The sequence below is a fragment of the Salmo salar genome, chromosome 13, assembly GCF_965601325.2.
Source record: "Salmo salar chromosome 13, fSalSal1, whole genome shotgun sequence".
Classification (NCBI taxonomy): domain Eukaryota; kingdom Metazoa; phylum Chordata; class Actinopteri; order Salmoniformes; family Salmonidae; genus Salmo; species Salmo salar.
In genome coordinates, this window is record NC_138303.1 from 70,355,644 (window position 1) to 70,371,793 (window position 16,150).

At 41.9% G+C, this 16,150-nt stretch overlaps 1 protein-coding gene across 2 annotated transcripts in view; it reads left to right on the forward strand.

Moving 5' to 3' along the window:
* Positions 1 to 16,150, forward strand: part of LOC106567646 (opioid-binding protein/cell adhesion molecule) — a 613,793-nt gene that overhangs the window by 481,019 nt on the left and 116,624 nt on the right. For both annotated transcript variants that reach the window (XM_082960288.1, XM_014137182.3), the window contains one exon: positions 13,337 to 13,569. In XM_082960288.1, the coding sequence (XP_082816414.1) occupies positions 13,337 to 13,569 (233 nt within the window). The remainder of the gene's footprint in view (positions 1 to 13,336; positions 13,570 to 16,150) is intronic.

The window sequence follows — 16,150 nt, forward strand, 5'->3', positions numbered from 1 at the left end:
ACATTTTTGTCCTTTTCTATGAAAAAAATGTATGTGATTTTGAGAGTGTAAATCGGAAAAATCTATAGGAAAACAGGATTTTTCACACAGGGTGCCTTTCCTTCGCTGGGCAGTCCGTTTGGGAACTTTTTGGAAAAATTTGAGTATACCCACTTCTCCAGGCACCACTGCATAGGGCCGATGGAAAGACAGCAGTTACACACAGCATAATGTTAAAGGATAAACAGTCTATAAACTCGGACGTAATAAGCCAGTCGGTCCCAATCATAAGAATACAAAAAGACAACCATCAAGCATTTCCCAATCGAAATGTACAACTATTAATTCCCATTGCAAAAAACATTTCACGTTTAGCACACAAAGTAAATGATGACCTAAAGTTTAAAGTGGAACTGACAGCATTTTAACTACTTTGCAGATATGACACAAACAGACAATCATAATATCAGTCAAACATATCAAATTCCCAATTTATGCTACGAAACCAACTCTAAGAGGTTTTAAAAATAGGTTATATTTGACTCAATGTTCCATGACGTACACTAAAGCATTGTTGGCACAATAGATGGATGCAGTTCAATGCATTACTAATGTAATTCACCAATACATTTCTTGGTAGTCCCCAAAATATTGCTATCAGGTTGTAAATCACAGCTGGCCTGGTATGTTGTTTGCTGCCTCCATTCGGGATGCATTGTTTCAGTCTCAATGACTCAATATTCTGGAAAAAAACTGATGAATGTAAGTAAGGCAGGGAAGGTCAATACAATCAAACTAGCAAGGACAATGATCACAAGTCAGTCATAACGTGGCTAATAGGCTAGCGTATATATTTATGTAGCAAGCTAAAAACACAGAGCCTAATGTTAGCTAGGGTGCGTGACTGACTTTTTCCTCTCATAACGTTTTTTGGTGGCTATACACAGCTAGGGATAAAGGTGTTATTTGGTTAGCTTGATTGAACTTGAACGACTGTTATCCAGTTAGCAAATCTCTTGCATTCGCAAATTCACTCTGGTTATCTACTTCGATTTCAGAGCACTTTCGTCTGAGTGTGCCAGAACGCAGAACAACTGATGAATTTACGAATGCAACACCTGCTGAATATGACCGGTGTCAGTAAACGTAGGCAAAAAAAAGTAAGTTAGTCAAGAATGCTCTAGATAACATGTAAACAGCCTAACCAGCTCTGCTACGGCGAGTAAAATGGTCAGAGTGACCAAGCCTAGCATTAGTTGTTGATCTTGTTGTTGTAGCTGTGCATAACTGAGGGAGAGCGAGACTACCTTTTCATGGTTGTTTGATCAATATCACTGTAAAGTTCCCAAATGTAAGAGGACTCCCGTGGTGTTTACATATTTGCAGGAATCCATTCAGGTGGATTTTGGTGAATGCGTTCTAATGATTTAAAGCCACGCTGTTGCAACTGCCTGTAAACAAACATTCCAGTTCAAAGTGAATGATGGCATGCCCGTGTGACAAATGGCTTGTTTGTATAAAGGCCTACTGTACCTCTGATTGGCAATATTTGGTTTAATTTACTGCACGGCCGCTTTCCCACTCTATATTCTATAGAATTTTCACAAATGCTTAAGTATTCATAATTCCCAACCACTCTAAGAATTTATGAAAACATGAAAATGACCATATCCAAGTGGTTGCCTGTCTGAAAATGTTTAAAACATGTCATATTCTTCCTGGGGTGTATATGAACCGATTTCATGTTGCTAAAATGCTGTCAGTTCCACTTTAAATGCAGCAATGTTTCACACACATACGTTATTTTTAAAGAGATGGCTAACAGCTGCACCATCGAGAGCATCTTGACCGGTTGTATCACCGCCTGGTATGGCAACTGCTCGGCATCCGACTGTAAGGTGCTACAGAGGATGGTGCGTACGGCCCAGTACATCACTGGGGCCAAGCTTCCTGCCATCCAGAACCTATATACTAGGCGTTGTCAGAGGAAGGACCAAAAAATTGTCAAATACTCCAGTCACCCAAGTCATAGACTGTTCTCTCTGCTACCGCACGGCAAGCGGTTCCCGGGGTGCCAAGTCTAGGTCCAAACGGCTCCTTAACGCCTTAACAGCTGCTATCCCCAAGCCATAATACTGCTGAACAATTAATCAATTGGCCACCTGGACTATTTACATTGACTCGCTGTTTATTATCTATACATAGTCACTTTATCCCTACCTACATATACAAATTACCTCGACTAACCTGTACCCCCGCACATTGACTTGGTACCGGTAACCCCTGTAAATAGCCTTGTTATTGTTATTTTATTGTGATACTTTTTATTTAATTTTTTTAATTTAGTAAATATTTTCTTAACTCTATTTCTTGAACTGCATTGTTGGTCAAGGGCTTGTAATTAAGCATTTCACGGTAAGGTCTACCTACACCTGTTGTATTCGGCGCATGTGACAAATAACATTTGATTTGATTTTAACAACAGCACGTGTGCTGCAATTAAAAACACAGTTCCACTCAGCAGATGATAATAATTTGAAACTTAACTTCTTGTTGAAAGTTATTCTTGAAAAGGGAGAAGCTAACAAATTAGCAACAACATCCGCTTTGATAAGACCTGCTGCAGCCGCTGCAAACTAGTCGACAACAAAAGCTAGCTAGCTAGACCGTGGGAAAACTACTGTTCGCTATTGCGTTGTGACCTGTTGGCATTCAAGAAGGCAGATGTTTCCATACATTTTTGTAAAAACGGTTCCACCCATAAAGCCAAAAGGTGATTGGTTGATTCCACTGTCACTCCAAAATGTTGCCCTAATAGAGTTGAATGGCAGATGCCTTTATCTAGCATCTGATGGCCTAGACAATGGCTGACTTAGCTAACTAGATGCATCCCCCCAGAGACCAGCAAAGAAAAATCCTGATTGGATATTTATTTAGCTTCAGTGTTAACCCTTTCCAACAAACACTAAAGAGGTTAAATCAGATTATTGAAAATGTAATTATAATTATTATATTATAATAATAATTTGATCAATCCTTAGCCCTTCTCTGAAGGCGTAGAAGACCCATTGTTCCCCACTGTGTTTGAGTTATTAATAATTTGTAGAGTGGCTCTATTTTCCCTCAGCAGCATTTTTACACTTCTGAATGTCTAAAGAATCCATATCTTGTTCTGAAAGATGGACACAGAAATACTGGACATTTTGAACTCTTATGATGGTGATGATTTTACAAAATTACAATCATGGTCTTGAATTGGACTGGCATTTTTCTGGTCTCAGTCTAGACTAGGTCTCGGGCCCCTTGTCCCCCCTCCGGTCTTGGTCTTGACTCGGTCTCGCTTTTGGTTGTCTCAAACACAACACTGGTTATAGCCAAGAGAGGAGGAAGTGGTGGCTTGTTAGAGCACAGACATGGTTCTAATTTCAGTGGTGCTCATGAGGACCCCAATAGCAATTAAAATGTCTATGTGGCCCCCCTCAAACATATTGTAATATTTGGAACCTTCAGTAGTCAATGTGTGATTGGTCCTGAGCGCAGGAGTAGACTATAATGAACATGTGGGCTTTCTGTACATTGCAATGATTTATTTTCCTTTGTTTTCTCAGCTTGTAACTGTAGTTGGTTATGTTAACATTATCAGAACCTGTATTGAATGATAAACAGAACAAAACAAGGACCCATTCTGTGATTTATATTTTTTAATGATCCATTTAATCAACATCCTCACTTTATGTCAATATTACAACATTGCTGCTTGCTCAGCCTCTGCCCTTGGTCTGCATCCCATAGCCCGGGAGTCCTCAGTCCTGTATGACACATGAAACAGATAGGTAGGTTATTGAACTGCCATTATGTCTGTCATAGATCCAGTCCTACATTACCATTTCACTGTTTTTAGTTTAGCCCAGAGAACTGAGAATCAGGCAGCTATTCTCTCTGTCTGTATACAGTCAAGACATTGCTGTCAGGTTTCTACCCGCTGTGTACATCAACACCTGGGTCATGCCACCCATGATTGTCCAGCCTTGTTGTAGTCCTGACTATACTCTTCTTCACCTAGGTGGCGTAGGGATTTTAGCAGCGTTGGACAATCATAGACAGTGACCTGACTTGCATTTTTGGGGAGATAATCCTCTGTCAGTTTTCTGGGCATGTGTGAGTTGGGATGTTATTTACAGTGATATAGGCCTACCTTCACAATAAGCTACTCAAATGATTGTAGACACTGCATTCTTCTGGAATAACTTCAGTGAGGATTAAATATTGTGTTCTTTTGACTCTACAAAATAACACAAAGGTGGAGTTAGTGAATAGTCACATTGTCTGTCTGTCTTGGATCAATGTATAGCCTAAATTCTATGAATTTGACAATTACATATTCAAGCGTTCTCCACTTGAATATGTCATGGTTTCACTTTAGTGTCTAAGAGAAAATAGCATGTAGGCAACTACAATATTAGTTCTCACATTTGGAGCCAGTTGAATAGGACAGAATGTTACTCTGCTATACACAAATGTGCAAAATTGGGGGATGAACTAATTTCACTAGCCATATATACCTAATCTCTTTTTTTAAAGCAAGCTAGCTAGCTAATTAAAGATGCTCTATGCAGAAATCACTCCTCCATTTCCTGGTTGCTAAAATTCTAATGGTTAGCCTAATTTCAGTTTGTGACAAACAAGCAAGTGTAGTGTAGAGCATCATTGTACCATCTAAACCGCTGTGAAATAGATTTCCATAACAAAAAATATTGTATTTTCAGCTGTTTAAAGGTGGCGTACAAAATAAAATCATAGAAATAGCGCACATAGAACAGATCTACAGATATATCACATTTCTATGTAAATTTGGTCGTGTCGCCCAAAAAATTACATATTGCAGCTTTAAAACGTAGTTATGTTTTGTCCTTACAACCTTACCTGAACTGTAGTTTGCACGTTTTGATATTACTTTGCAACATTTTGTATCACATTGGCCAGCAAGCACACATTCGCTTTGACAGCTAGGTTTACTGTAGAGACACCTTGCAGTTTTGGAGTCAGCTTTGTGTTTGGTAACATAAAAGGGAAAGGGGATACCAAGTCAGTTGGACAACTAAATGCATTCAACTAAATAGTGTCTTCCGCATTTAACCCAACCCCTCAGAGAGGTGCGGGAGCTGCCTTAATCGACGTCCACGTCATCGGCAGTGGTGCAGTAGTATTAGTTAGTACTGGTAAAACAGTGATTTACTCACTGAGCTATATACACTGCTCAAAAAAATAAAGGGAACACTAAAATAACACATCCTAGATCTGAATGAATGAAATAATCTTATTAAATACTTTTTTCTTTACATAGTTGAATGTGCTGACAACAAAATCACACAAAAATAATCAATGGAAATCCAATTTATCAACCCATGGAGGTCTGGATTTGGAGTCACACTCAAAATTAAAGTGGAAAATCACACTACAGGCTGATCCAACTTTGATGTAATGTCCTTAAAACAAGTCAAAATGAGGCTCAGTAGTGTGTGTGGCCTCCACGTGCCTGTATGACCTCCCTACAACGCCTGGGCATGCTCCTGATGAGGTGGCGGATGGTCTCCTGAGGGATCTCCTCCCAGACCTGGACTAAAGCATCCGCCAACTCCTGGACAGTCTGTGGTGCAACGTGGCATTGGTGGATGGAGCGAGACATGATGTCCCAGATGTGCTCAATTGGATTCAGGTCTGGGGAACGGGCGGGCCAGTCCATAGCATCAATGCCTTCCTCTTGCAGGAACTGCTGACACACTCCAGCCACATGAGGTCTAGCATTGTCTTGCATTAGGAGGAACCCAGGGCCAACCGTAACAGCATATGGTCTCACAAGGGGTCTGAGGATCTCATCTTGGTACCTAATGGCAGTCAGGCTACCTCTGGTGAGCACATGGAGGGCTGTGCGGCCCCCCAAAGAAATGCCACCCCACACCATGACTGACCCACCGCCAAACCGGTCATGCTGGAGGATGTTGCAGGCAGCAGAACGTTCTCCACGGCGTCTCCAGACTCTGTCACGTCTGTCACATGTGCTCAGTGTGAACCTGCTTTCATCTGTGAAGAGCACAGGGCGCCAGTGGCAAATTTGCCAATCTTGGTGTTCTCTGGCAAATGCCAAACGTCCTGCACGGTGTTGGGCTGTAAGCACAACCCCCACCTGTGGACGTCGGGCCCTCATACCACCCTCATGGAGTCTGTTTCTGACCGTTTGAGCAGACACATGCACATTTGTGGCCTGCTGGAGGTCATTTTGCAGGGCTCTGGCAGTGCTCCTCCTGCTCCTCCTTGCACAAAGGCGGAGGTAGCGGTCCTGCTGCTGGGTTGTTGCCCTCCTACGGCCTCCTCCACGTCTCCTGATGTACTGGCCTGTATCCTGGTAGCGCCTCCATGCTCTGGACACTACGCTGACAGACACAGCAAACCTTCTTGCCACAACTCGCATTGATGTGCCATCCTGGATGAGCTGCACTACCTGAGCCACTTGTGTGGGTTGTAGACTCCGTATCATGCTACCACTAGAGTGAAAGCCCCGCCAGCATTCAAAAGTGACCAAAACATCAGCCAGGAAGCATAGGAACTGAGAAGTGGTCTGTGGTCACCACCTGCAGAACCACTCCTTTATTGGGGGTGTCTTGCTAATTGCCTATAATTTCCACCTGTTGTCTATTCCATTTGCACAACAGCATGTGTCTTTTATTGTCAATCAGTGTTGCTTCCTAAGTGGACAGTTTGATTTCACAGAAGTGTGATTGACTTGGAGTTACATTGTGTTTTTTAAGTGTTGTTTAGCTACTTCATATGGATTTACTTCACTGCACTGTTACCTACAGCACATTCGGATAGTATTCAGACCCAATTACTTTTTCCACACTTTGTTACGTTACAGCCTTATTATAAAATGTATTAAATTAAAATGTTTCCTATTTAATCTACACACAATAACCCATAATAACAAAGTGAAAGCAGGTTTTTAGATTGTTTAGCAAATGTATAAAAAACTAAAAACAGATACCTTATTTACATAAGTATTCAGACCCTTTGCTATGAAACTCAAAATTGAGCTCAGGTCCATCCTGCTTCCACTGATCACCCTTAAAATGTTTCTACAACTTCATTGGAGTTCACCTGTGGTAAATTCAATGGATTGGACATGATTTGAAAAAGGCACACACCTGTCTATATAATGTCCCACAGTTGACAGTGCATGTCAGAGGTCGAACCAATTGTCTGTAGAGCTCCGAGACAGGATTGTGTTGAGGTACAGATCTGGGGAAGGGTACCAAAAAATGTCTGCAGCATTGAAGGTCCCCAAGAACACAGTGGCCTCCATCATTCTTAAGTGTAAGAAGTTTGGAACCACCACTAAGACTCTTCCTAGAGCTGGCCGCTTGGCCAAACTGAGCAATCGAGGGAGAGGGGCCTAGGTCAAGAAGGTGACCAAGAAGTAGCTCTGTGGAGATGGGGGAACCATCCAGAAGGACAACCATCTCTGCAGCACTCCACTAATCAGGCCTTTATGGTTGAGTGGCCAGACGGAAGCAACTCCTCAGTAAAAAGGCACATGACAGCCCGCTTGAAATCTGTGAAAATACACCTAAAGGACTCTCAGACCATGAGAAACAAGATTATCTGGTCTGATGAAACCAAGATTGAACTCTTTTCCCTGAATGCCAATCATCACATCTGGAGGAAACCTGGCACCATCCCTACGGTGAAACATGGTGGTGGCAGCGCCAGGGACTGGGAGACTAGTCAGGATTGAGGGAAAGATGAATGGAGCAAAGTACAGAAAGATCCTTGACGAAAACCAGAGTGCTCAGGACCTCAGACTGTGGTGAAGGTTCACCTTCCAACAGGACAATGACCCTAAGCACACAGCCAAGACAGAAGGAAATAAACAATTTAGTAAATTTTAGAATAAGGCTGAAACGTAACAAAATGTGGAAAAAGTCAAGGGGTCTGAATACTTTCCTAATTATATATTTTTATTTTTTATTTAGCTAGGCAATTCAGTTAAGAACAAATTCTTATTTACAATGACGGCCTACCCCGGCCAAACCCTAACGACACTGGGCCACATGTGCGCCGCCCTATAGCACTACCAATCACGGCCGGTTGTGATACAGCCTGGAATCAAACCAGGGTGACACCTCTAGCGCTGAGATGCAGTGCCTTAGACCACTGCGCCACTCGGGAGCCAACAGTATTCTAATTCACTGTATACTATAGTTAGCTAGCTTGCCAGCGAAATGTTTATAGTTAGTGACCCATGGGCCTATTCTTGATGCTGTAGTGCTGATGTGCATAACATGTCTCCAGAAACGATGATGTATCCCAGCTGTGTTGACATTTCACCTGTCCATTTCTTCATCCACTTTTGATGTCACTAGCTAGCTATCCAGCTCATGTTAGCTAGGTGACGTTAGCCATGAGGCTAGCCCCTGATAATTCGTTCACCTAATGTGTGCCTAGCCAGGCTGTTTACTTTAATGTTTGCTTTTTTTTACTCACCGTTTCACATTCAGCCCATTCATCAGCTCCAGATCATGCATTACAGACAGCAGTAAGCTGTAGTATGAGGTTGTAAAAAGGGGTAGATGTTTTGTAGGAGGTTCCAAAGGAACTAAAGCCATCCCTCACAAGACACGTAAAGTCAGATATAAATGTACATAATTTTATCATGAAACACGTGAAAAGAATATGAAGTTTGACTAAAACAATGACTTAAATTGTTGTGCAGCATCACAGGTACGCACTGGGCATCATCTGTCAGCTGAAAAAAGTGGATTTTTGCTGGTGTTGGGCGTTTAAAGACATGATCCAGTACTTTGTCGACTAGGAAGTATTTTATGAACTTCTGTTTTGGGCTGGATATGTCAATGTGTAGTTCATACATGCATAGTCTATGAGCAGAATTACTTACTTCCTCAATTAGCCATTGAATCCATAGTTTGAAAGCCAGTTTTCTGGAAGCTGTGCAGCGCACATTTTCCTTACATTTACTCCCACGTGGGCTAGCCCCCTTGCAATTAGAGTTTCAGCCACTCGCCATTTGAGTGATAGTTAGCCAGACACATGCACAGTAGATTGAGCAATGCACATTTGTGATGTTGTACACAATTTTCGGGACCAGTTTTGGCTCGTGGGTGCTACTTTCAGAACTACTGGCTAAAAAGTATACAAAACGTACCAGAGAATATCTTTAACTTGGCAAACATCGGTATTGTGCAAGTTTTTCAGGAGTTGCTCTTAAAATTGCATTTGCTGCCTTATCTTTCAAAAAAATATACAATTGCCAGGGGTAAAAACAGCAGTTTCTTTGCACTTATACATATATATGACGTTAGCCATGACGTAATATATGTACAGCAGCAAGAAAATGAATGTGATCCCTTTGGAATTAGCTGGATTTCTGCATAAATTGGTCATACAATTTGATCTGATCTTCATCTAAGTTACAACAATAGACAGACTTATAGTAATAACACCCAAATTATTGTATTTTTCTTGTCTATATTGAATACATAATTTAAACATTCACAGTGTAGGTTGGAAAAAGTATGTGAACCCTTAGGCTAATGACATCTCCAAAAGCTAATTGGAGTCAGCTAACCTGGAGTCCAATCAGTGAGACGAGATTGGAAATGTTGGTTAGAGCTGCCCTGCCCTATAAAAAACCCTCACAAAATGTGAGTTTGCTAGTCTCAAGAAGCATTGCATGATGTGAACCATGCCTCGAACAAAAGAGATCTCAGAAGACCTAAGAACTGTTGACTTGCATCAAGCTGGAATGGGTTACAAAAGTATCTCTAAAACCCTTGATGTTCATCAGTCCACGGTAAAACAAATTGTCTATAAATGGAGAAAGTTCAGCACTGTTGCAACTCTCCCTAGGAGTGGCCGTCCTGCAAAGATGACTGCAAGAGTACAGCGTAGAATGCTCAATGAGGTTAAGAAGAATCCTAGTGTCAGCTAAAGACTTACAGAAATCTCTGGAACATGCTAACATCTTTGTTGACGAGTCTCCGATATGTAAAACACTAAACAAGAATGGTGTTCATGAGGGGACACCATGGAAGAAGCCACTGCTGACCAACAAAAAAAAAACATCGCTACACGTCTGAAGTTCGCAAAATAACTCATGGATGTTCCACAGCGCAGCTGGCAAAATATTCTGTGGACAGATTAAACTAAAGTTGAGTTGTTTGGAAGGAACACACAACACTATGTGTGGAGAAAAAAAAGGCACAGCACACCAACATCAACCTCATCCCAACTGTAAAGTAAGGTGGAGGGAGCATCATGGGTTGGGTCTGCTTTGCTGCCTCAGGGCCTGGACAGCTTGCTATCATCAACGGAAAAATTACTTCCCAAGTTTATCAGAATGTAAGGCTATCTGTCTGCCAATTGAAGCTCAACAGAAGATGGGTGATGCAACAGGACAACGACCCAAAACACAGAAGTAAATCAACAACAGAATGGCTTCAAGAGAAGAAAATACACCTTCTGGAGTGGCCCAGTCAGAGTCCTGACCTCATCCCGATTTGAGATGCTGTGGCATGACCACAAGAGAGCAGTTCACACCAGACATCCCAAGAGTATTGCTGAACTGAAACAGTTTTGTAAAGAGGATGGTCCAAAATTTATCCTGACCATTATGCAGGTCTGATCCACAACTACAGAAAACGTTTGGTTGAGGTTATTGCTGCCAAAGGAGGGTCAACCAGTTATTAAATCCAAGGGTTCACATACTTTTCCCACCCTGCAGTGTGAATGTTTACACAGTGTTCAATAAAGACATAAACATGTATAATTGTTTGTGTGTTATTAGTTTAAGCAGACTGTGTTTGTCTGTTGTTGTGACTTAGATGAAGATCAGATCAAATTTTATGACCAATTTATGCAGAAATCCAGGTAATTCCAAAGGGGTCACATACTGTTTCTTGCCACTGCATGTATATACCTATCAGTGGAGGCCGCTCAGAGGAGGAAGGGGAGGACCATCTTCCTCAGTGAATATTTAAATAGTTGTCCTTTTAGTTAAAACTATACTAAATATATTCACGTGACCAAATAATTCATTTAAACACACACTGTTTTGCATTGAAGGTCTACAGTAGCCGCAACAGCACCCTGTAGGGTAGCACCATTGTGTAGCTGGAGGACAGCAAGCTTCCGTCCTCCTCTTGGTACATTGACTTCAATACAAAACCTAGGAGGCTCTTGGTTCTCACCACCTTCCATAGACTTACACAGTAGTTATGAAAGGTTGGAGGATGTCCTCCATAAGTTATCAGAGCTCTTGCAGCATGAACTGACATGTTGTCCAAAAAACCAAAGGATCAGAGAATGAATCTAGTACTGAAAGCATAAGCTACAGATAGCTAGCACTGCAGTACATAAAATGTGGTAAGTAGTTGACTCAAAGAGAGAGAAGGACAATAGTTGAACAGTTTTCAACAAAGTAATTTCTTCAGAAATGAAGGAGAAGCAAGAGTGAGAGTGATTGACATTTTAGTAATTTTTTTTCCACTTTCAGTTTCATTTAGCTAGCAAATGTAGATGGCTAGTTTAGCCTACTCAACCACCCGGCTCAAACAGAGTGATGTCATGTTAGCTAGCTGGCTATGACTATCCAACACAACACTGGAACTCTAAGTCAATGTAAGCTTTTGGTTTTATTCATTTATTGCCACTGGGGCCCAATGGTGTAAATGCTAAACTGCTTACTGACTATACACTGTAACGTTACTGCATGATTGTAGCGGGTGTACTAACACATTAGTTATATTAGCTATGTTGACAAGGACATTACTTTAGCTAATATGGGAACAACGATGTAGGCTGTGTGTAGCAGTTATGACATGGTTTGGCTTGGAAAGCTTTTTTTGCCTGGTCAGATACAGCTGATGTGTTGTGCATTGAAGTCCACAAATTAAGTGAAAAGGTGAAAGAAGGAATACAACGTGGCTGCTATGAAAGTGAACTGTGTTTACGCATGATCAGGGCTGTATTCATTCCGCCGATTCTGTTGAAAATCGTTTCTTAAAAACTGTTGGACTAATGATTACACCCTAGATCAGCTAGATGCAGGCAAGAGTGTGCAAGGCGGTATTTAATGTGCCACTGTCTGTCACCTCAACATTTTATCTCGACCTGTGTGCACCTATGTTGTAAACTTTCATCATAGGCTAGGTTGTAGCAATCTCACAATGGGTATAGGGAAGATTTGAGTATCATGTAGTAGCCTAAACCTATCAATGTTACAATGAACTGGGTGAATGGAATATGAATGACTCTCATCCAATATGCTGCAATAGAAATAAGGTGAAGCTCGTGATAAAATGTTTTGTCCTCCCTCATCATAAACGGCACTGACCACCACTGATGCCTTTGCTTTTCCCATTTCGAAGGAATGGCGTGAATGAACAACTAAGGAAGGTGACCGACCAGATATGCCAATCAGCCAAAGAAGTTACAGTGTGTTCTGTTGGATCTCTTCCAGCAAAGTGCCTAAGGAAGTTCTCAGCTTTCCATTAATTGGAGTTGCATGGGCAGAGATGCACACACACGTCACATGCACGCACGCACACACACACACACACACACACATACACACACACACACACACGTGCACTACCCACGTTGTAAGTCTTCTCGTGTGACCTTCAAGTCAAGTCATCATATAACAGTAAACCTAAGGTTATCCAGGCGTTCGACAAATAGAGTATGATGAAAATTCCATTAGCTCCTACTGTAATTGCATATGATTTAGCATAGTTAACATAATCAATATAGTAATCTATTGACAGATATTAGTGATTTGTCAAACACTTGACATAGATAACCCTGGACCAACACCTCCAAAAAGTTAGCTGAGCATGGGTTAAGGTTCATTTGACTTTGATGAAAAGGATATTGACATTTACTGTATCTCACAGAAGATGTTTGAATGCACCACATGCAGTACATATTTCTAAAGCAACAAAGGTCGGGTTTCTTAGATATCCTATAGAAATCCGTCCACAGAGGCATCACAAGCACTGTCGTCATTTGCTATGACCGCCATCGACATTCGATATCGAGCCTACACAAGCATGTAACTTCTGACTTATTTTTCCTTCATGACACGACAGCCCCCCTTGACACTGTCCTACCACCCTCACTCTCATCGCTGGAACAAAAGTGACGAATGCCATAGAGGGAAAGCTGTGACATCGCAAATAGGGCCTGCTGTGGTCTCTCACCTGCTGCAAAGCAAAGTGTTACTTTCCATTTGTATTTCACCTTGTGTTTGATTTGGCAATGTTCTTTCTTTCTCGTCCTACAGGTGCGCACAGGGGGACATCGTCACACACACGGCCTGGCTCAACCGGTCGAGTATACTGTACGCCGGCGAGGATAAGTGGTCTGTGGATCCCAGGGTGAGCCTGGTCACACTCAATCAGGAGGAGTTCACCATCAAGATTGAGGACGTGGACATGACAGATGAAGGCCCATACATCTGCGCGGTGCAGACGAGCAGCAGACCGAGGACGACGTCAGTGCACATCCTCGTCCAAGGTAAGCCAAAGCCTTAGAATCTAGATACAGTCTGGGCGGATGATGGAAAAAAACATATTTTGTCTGATGTACAGTATGTGTGTGTGTGTGTGTGTGTGTGTGTGTGTGTCTCTCTCTTCTATCTCTCTCCCGCTTTCTGTGTGTGTGTCTTTGTGCTTGTGCCTGTGTCGCTCTCCCTCTCGCTCTTTCACTGTATATGTGTGCATGTGCATCTCCCTCTCTAGTGTATTTGTTGGCCTTCATGCCCCTCAGTGAATGAGAACCTCTTATTACCCCATAGAAAAACAAATTGGTATACTTTCTCTTTCACTGTGGAAGGGATGTAAAAATGAATAAATATATATAAAGGGAGAAGCACATGTAGAACAACACCAGTCTGGGAATGCACTTCACTAAGTCATCCATTATTATCTGTGCAGTTGGTGGTGTACTTGTTTTATTAGCTTTTACAATCTCCCAGTAGATTCCACCTAACTTGTAAAAACGTACAGTATGGAAAGCATCCATCGTGTGGTGCTCGTTCACAGTCTAATCAATTATATACAGCACCAGTCAAAAGTTTGGACACAGGGTTTTTCTTTATTTTTACTATTTTCTACATTGTAGAATAATAGTGACGACATTAAAACTATGAAATAACACGTAAGGAATCATGTAGTAACCAAAAGAGTGTTTAACAAATCCAAATAGATTTTATATTTTAGATTCTTCAAAGTAGCTACCCTTTGCCTTCATGACAACTCTTTGTCACGCCTGCTCCCTCTCTCCCTCTCGCTCTAGGGCACCAGGCTCCCATTCATTACGCACACCTGTCACCATCATTATGCGCATCAGCGCTCATTGGACTCACCGGGACTCCTTTAATTTGTAGATGGACCCATCTACTGTATATCTGTCTGTTCCTCTGTTGGTTACCCGTGTCAGTATTATTGTCGTTTACGTTTCCCCAGTCCAGACGCTGTCCGTGATCTGTTTCATGTCCGTGTTTCATTAAATGTTCACTCCCTGTACTTGCTTCTCGTCTCCAGCATCTGTCCTTACAGAATGCTGACACCAATATGTGAAGCATCAGGAAATTATTATAATTTTTTTGTTGTTGGTGACGGGTCCGGGTGCCGTCGCCGATGGAACTGGGGGTGCCTCAGCTGGCTCAAGAGGGTTTCTTGCCTCGGTTGGCTCGGCAGGGGCCCATCCCACATCATGCCTCAGCAGGATCGTCGGGCTCCCGCACCTCAGCCGACTCCCGCGCCTCAGCCGGCTTGTCCAGCGCCTGTTTCATGTCCGTGTTTCATTAAATGTTCACTCCCTGGACTTGCTTCTCGTCTCCAGCATCTGTCCTTACACTCTTGGCATTCTCTCAACTAACTAGTCTTGAAGGAGTTCCCACATATGTTGATCACTTTTTGGCTGCTTTTCCTTCACTATGCGGTCCAACTCATCCAAAACCATCTCAATTGGGTTGAGGTCAGGTGTATTGTGGAGGTCAGGCCATCTGATGCATCACTCCATCACTCTCCTTCTTGGTCAAATAGACCTTACACAGCCTGGAGGTGTGTTGGGTCATTGTCCTGTTGAAAAACAAATGATAGTCCCACTAAGCACCAACCAGATGGGATGGCGTATCGCTACAGAATGCTGTGGTAGCCATGTGTGCCTTGAATTCTAAATAAATCACTGACAGTGACACCAGCAAAGCACCCCCACACCATCATACCTCCTCCTCCATGCTTCACGGTGAGAACCACATAATCGGAGATCATCCGTTCACCTACTCTGTGTCTCACAAAGACACGGCGGTTGGAATCAAAAATCTCAAATTGGGACTCATCAGACAAAAGCACAGATTTCCACCTGTCTAATGTTCATAGCTCGTGTTTCTTAGCCTAAGCAAGTCTCTTCTTCTTATTGGTGTCCTTTAGTAGTGGTTTCTTTGCACCAATTTGACCATTAAGATCTGATTCACACGGTCTCCTCTGAACCGTTGATATTGAGATGTGTCTGTTATTTAAACTCTGTGAACCATTTATTTAACTCTAATGAACTTATCCTCTGCAGCAGGGGTAACTCTGGGTCTTCCTTTCCTTTGGAAGTCCACATGCACTTGAAAAAACATTCCAAAGGTCTTGAAATTTACCAGATTGACAGACCTTCATGTCTTAAAGTAATGATGGACTGTCCTTTCTCTTTGCTTAATGAGCTTTTCTTGCCATAATATGGACTTGGTCTTTTACCAAATAGGGCTATCTTCTGTATACCACCCCTACCATCGAGGCAAAGGGTGGCTTCTTTGAAGAAATATAGTTAACACTTGTTAACACTTTTGGTTAACACTTTTTTGGTTACTACATGATTCCATATGTGTTATTTCATAGTTTAGATATCTTTACTATTATTTTACAATGTAGAAAATTATAAAAAATAAAAAGTATGTGTGTCCAAACTTTTGACTGGTAATATGGATGCGTGTATTGTTATGTATTACTGCACTGTTGGAGCTAGCATTTCACTGTACCTGCAATAACATCTGAAAAATATGTGTATGCGACCGATAAACTGTGATTTGTTTTCATAATGGAGCAGT